General features: G+C 31.0%; 1 protein-coding gene across 2 annotated transcripts in view; it reads right to left on the bottom strand.

The window, feature by feature from the left end:
* Positions 1-3374, bottom strand: part of KLRF1 (killer cell lectin-like receptor subfamily F, member 1) — a 20680-nt gene that overhangs the window by 13778 nt on the left and 3528 nt on the right. For both annotated transcript variants that reach the window (XM_008578073.1, XM_008578072.1), the window contains exon 2: positions 347-445. In XM_008578073.1, coding sequence (XP_008576295.1) covers positions 347-445 — 99 coding nt within the window. The remainder of the gene's footprint in view (positions 1-346; positions 446-3374) is intronic.

The following is a 3374-nucleotide window of genomic DNA, read 5'->3' on the forward strand; positions in this document are numbered from 1 at the left end:
TAAATATGAGATTGTTTTAAAAAATTCATGAAAAGATTTGTATTATCTTCTTATTCTATTTCACAAACTTCTTGAAGTACCGTCATACACCACACACACACACACACACACACACACAATACCCCTTCCTTCCGATTAGACTGTATGCCACTTAAGGAATATATACTTATGTAGTTTACATATTAAATATGGTACTGTGGAGTATAATATAGAGATTTTTACATAGTAGCTCCTTATTCAATCTTGGTAAATGTAATAAAGAATAAATGAATGAATATAAAAAAGATTCATAAGAGAAAAGTAAACATATTTTATATCCCGATTTGATTAAGATCTTCTAACTTACCCAACAGGATCAGGCAGATCAAAGTCAAAGCCAGGACACCATTTACTGTTCCAGATATTCCCAATAAGATTTTGTACCACTGCAATGTCACTGAACAATTTGAGAGATTAATCACATTAATTAGTTCACAAAGGTGGGTTTCCAAGAAATAATAGCAATTTTAATGATAGGATTATATAGGATATTAGTTTTGAGCTTCAGAAGATATTAGGCAATCAAAAAGCATTATGGCTAGGTAAATAGAAAAACATGTACACTTATTTAATATGATAGAACTCTGGATGGTCATAACTTATAATACATGTTATATAAAATCTTAAGAAATTGCTAATATTCGACATTATTAACCAGTGGAAAAAAGAATTTTAATGTATACACCTAATAATTCTACAAACACACAGACATACACACCCTCATTTAGATACATGTATATTCACATAACCAAACACTTTCTAATTAATCATTAGGTTTAATATAATATTCACAAGTCATTCAAAACAGTCTTATTTACAAAGGTAATAATTCTACAAACACACAGACATACACACCCTCATTTAGATACATGTATATTCACATAAACAAACACTTTCTAATTAATCATTAGGTTTAATATAATATTCACAAGTCATTCAAAACAGTTTTATTTACAAAGAGTGTGTTATAAATTGGAACTAAATATGGCTTCAGATACTCTGGTATTTTAACCTAAAAAATTCCTACAGTCCTTCCCAACCCATGCAATAATGATGTTTTAGCATCTTATAAGATGCTATCAATAGGAGGTAGACAGTCTCTTCCAGAGCTTCACGTACATAGCTTGTTATTCTTCTCAACTTCATTAAAGAGAATTTAGATCTGGTGGGCACTGACTTAGTTATATGAATAATTGGCTTACCCTAATAAATGAACATCTATACTTTGCAAAATAGTTTATGTTCTTATCAAAAATAACTTATGCAAATACATCATAATAATCGATAAGAATCAATCCTCATAACTGTGATTATCCTTACTGTTCAGTAAATAAATTGAATTATTTATACTGAAATCTATATTCCAAATATCTTTTAAACCTGAGGAAATAGAGAAACTACATCTGAAGTTGCCAAACCCTGTCAAGAAAGAACACAACAAACCATGTAGAACAATATTTCAGAGAAATAGTTCACAGCTTTGCTCTTATAGTATTGACAAAGAGAGTAAAATAAGATTTATGAGTGTTCATTTAGTGAATACCCTGCATTTCACAGATTATTTTTTAACTTTCTGGTATATTAATAATGGTAAGCAATAAATTTCAAGAAATTAAACACACGTATTAAATGTATCATGCATGTATTTTCTAAAATAGACAAATAATTATTTGAAAACATTATGAGAAAGAATGTGAAAAGCAGTTCAATCAGCTCAGACTCAATTATTTCTCCTCAGCATTATGAGATTACTTTCACAGTTGGAACTTGAGGTATATTAAGGTTCAAAATTATGGAGAGAAAAAGGCAAAAGATTTATAGGATCTGAAGAGAAAACAAAGATCAGAGCAGAAATAAATGAATTAGAGATTTTTAAAAATTACAAAAGATTGATGAAGCAAAGTGCTGATTTTTCAGAGATAAACAAAACCAATAAACCTATAGCTAGACTAACAAAGAAAAAAAGAGAGAAGACTCAAATACAATCCGAAATGAAAAAGGGGACATTGTAGTTGATGCCACAGAAATACCGGGAATCAAAAGAAACGACTAGGAACAACTATATGCAAACAAACTGGAAAACCTAGAAGAAACAGATGAATTCTTGGACACAAACAACTTACCAAAGTTGAATTATGAAGAACTAGAAAGCCTAAACAGATCAATAACAAGCAATAACATTGAAGCAGTAATAAAAAGTCTTCCAACAAAGAAAACCCCAGAACCATATGGCTTCACTGCTGAAATTCTACCAAACATTTAAAGAGGAACTAACACCAATTCTTCTCAAACTCTTCCAAAAAAATTTAAGAGAAGGGAATACTTCCAAATTCATTTTATGAGGCCAGCATTACCCTCATACCAAAACCAGAAAAGACACAACAAAAAGAGAAAACCACAGACCAATATCCCTAATGAACACAGATGTGGAGATTCTCAACAAAGTACTAGCAAACAGAATCCAGCAACCCATTAAAAAGATCATACTCTATGATCAGAAGGGATTTATTCCAGGGATGCAAGGATGGTTCAACATATGCAAATCTGTAAATGTGATACATCACATCAATAGAACAAAGGAAAAAATATTATTTCAATAGATGCAGAAAAAGCATTTGATAAAATTCAATACTCCTTCATGATAAAAACACTCAACAAATTAGGAATAGAAAGGATGTACCTCAGCACAGTCATGGTAATATACAACAAACCCATACCCAATATCTTACTGAATGGGCAAAAATTGGAGGCTTTTCCTGTAAGATTTGGAAGAAGACAAAGACGGCCACTTTCCCCACTTTTATTTGGCATAGTACTGAAAGTTATAGCCTGCACAATAAGGTAAGAGAAAGCAAAAAAGGGCATCCAAATAGAAAAGGAGGAAGCCAAATTATTTCTGTTTACAGGTGACATGATGCTGCACATAGAAAACCCTAAAGATCCACCAAAAAATTACTAGAACTAATAAATTAATTCAGTAATGTGGCAGGATATAAAATTAACACACAAAAATCAACAGCCTTTCGATATGCCAACAACAAAATAGCCTAAGAAGAAATCAAGAAAGTAATCCCCCTCATAATAGCTATCAAAAAAAAAAAAAAAAAGAAAGAAAAAGAAAGAAAGAAATACCTAGGAGTAAATTTAACCAGGGAGGTGAAAGATCTCTACAATAAAACCTATAATTCGTTGGTGAAAAAAATTGAAGAGGACACAAACAAATGGAAAGATATCTCATGTTCTTGAGTTAGGAGAATTAACATCATCAAAATGTGTGTAATTCCCAAAGCAATCTACACACTCAGTGCAATCTTCAACAAAATACCAATGACATT

Source organism: Galeopterus variegatus, unplaced genomic scaffold, assembly GCF_000696425.1.
Source record: "Galeopterus variegatus unplaced genomic scaffold, G_variegatus-3.0.2 Scaffold1626, whole genome shotgun sequence".
Classification (NCBI taxonomy): Eukaryota; Metazoa; Chordata; class Mammalia; order Dermoptera; family Cynocephalidae; genus Galeopterus; species Galeopterus variegatus.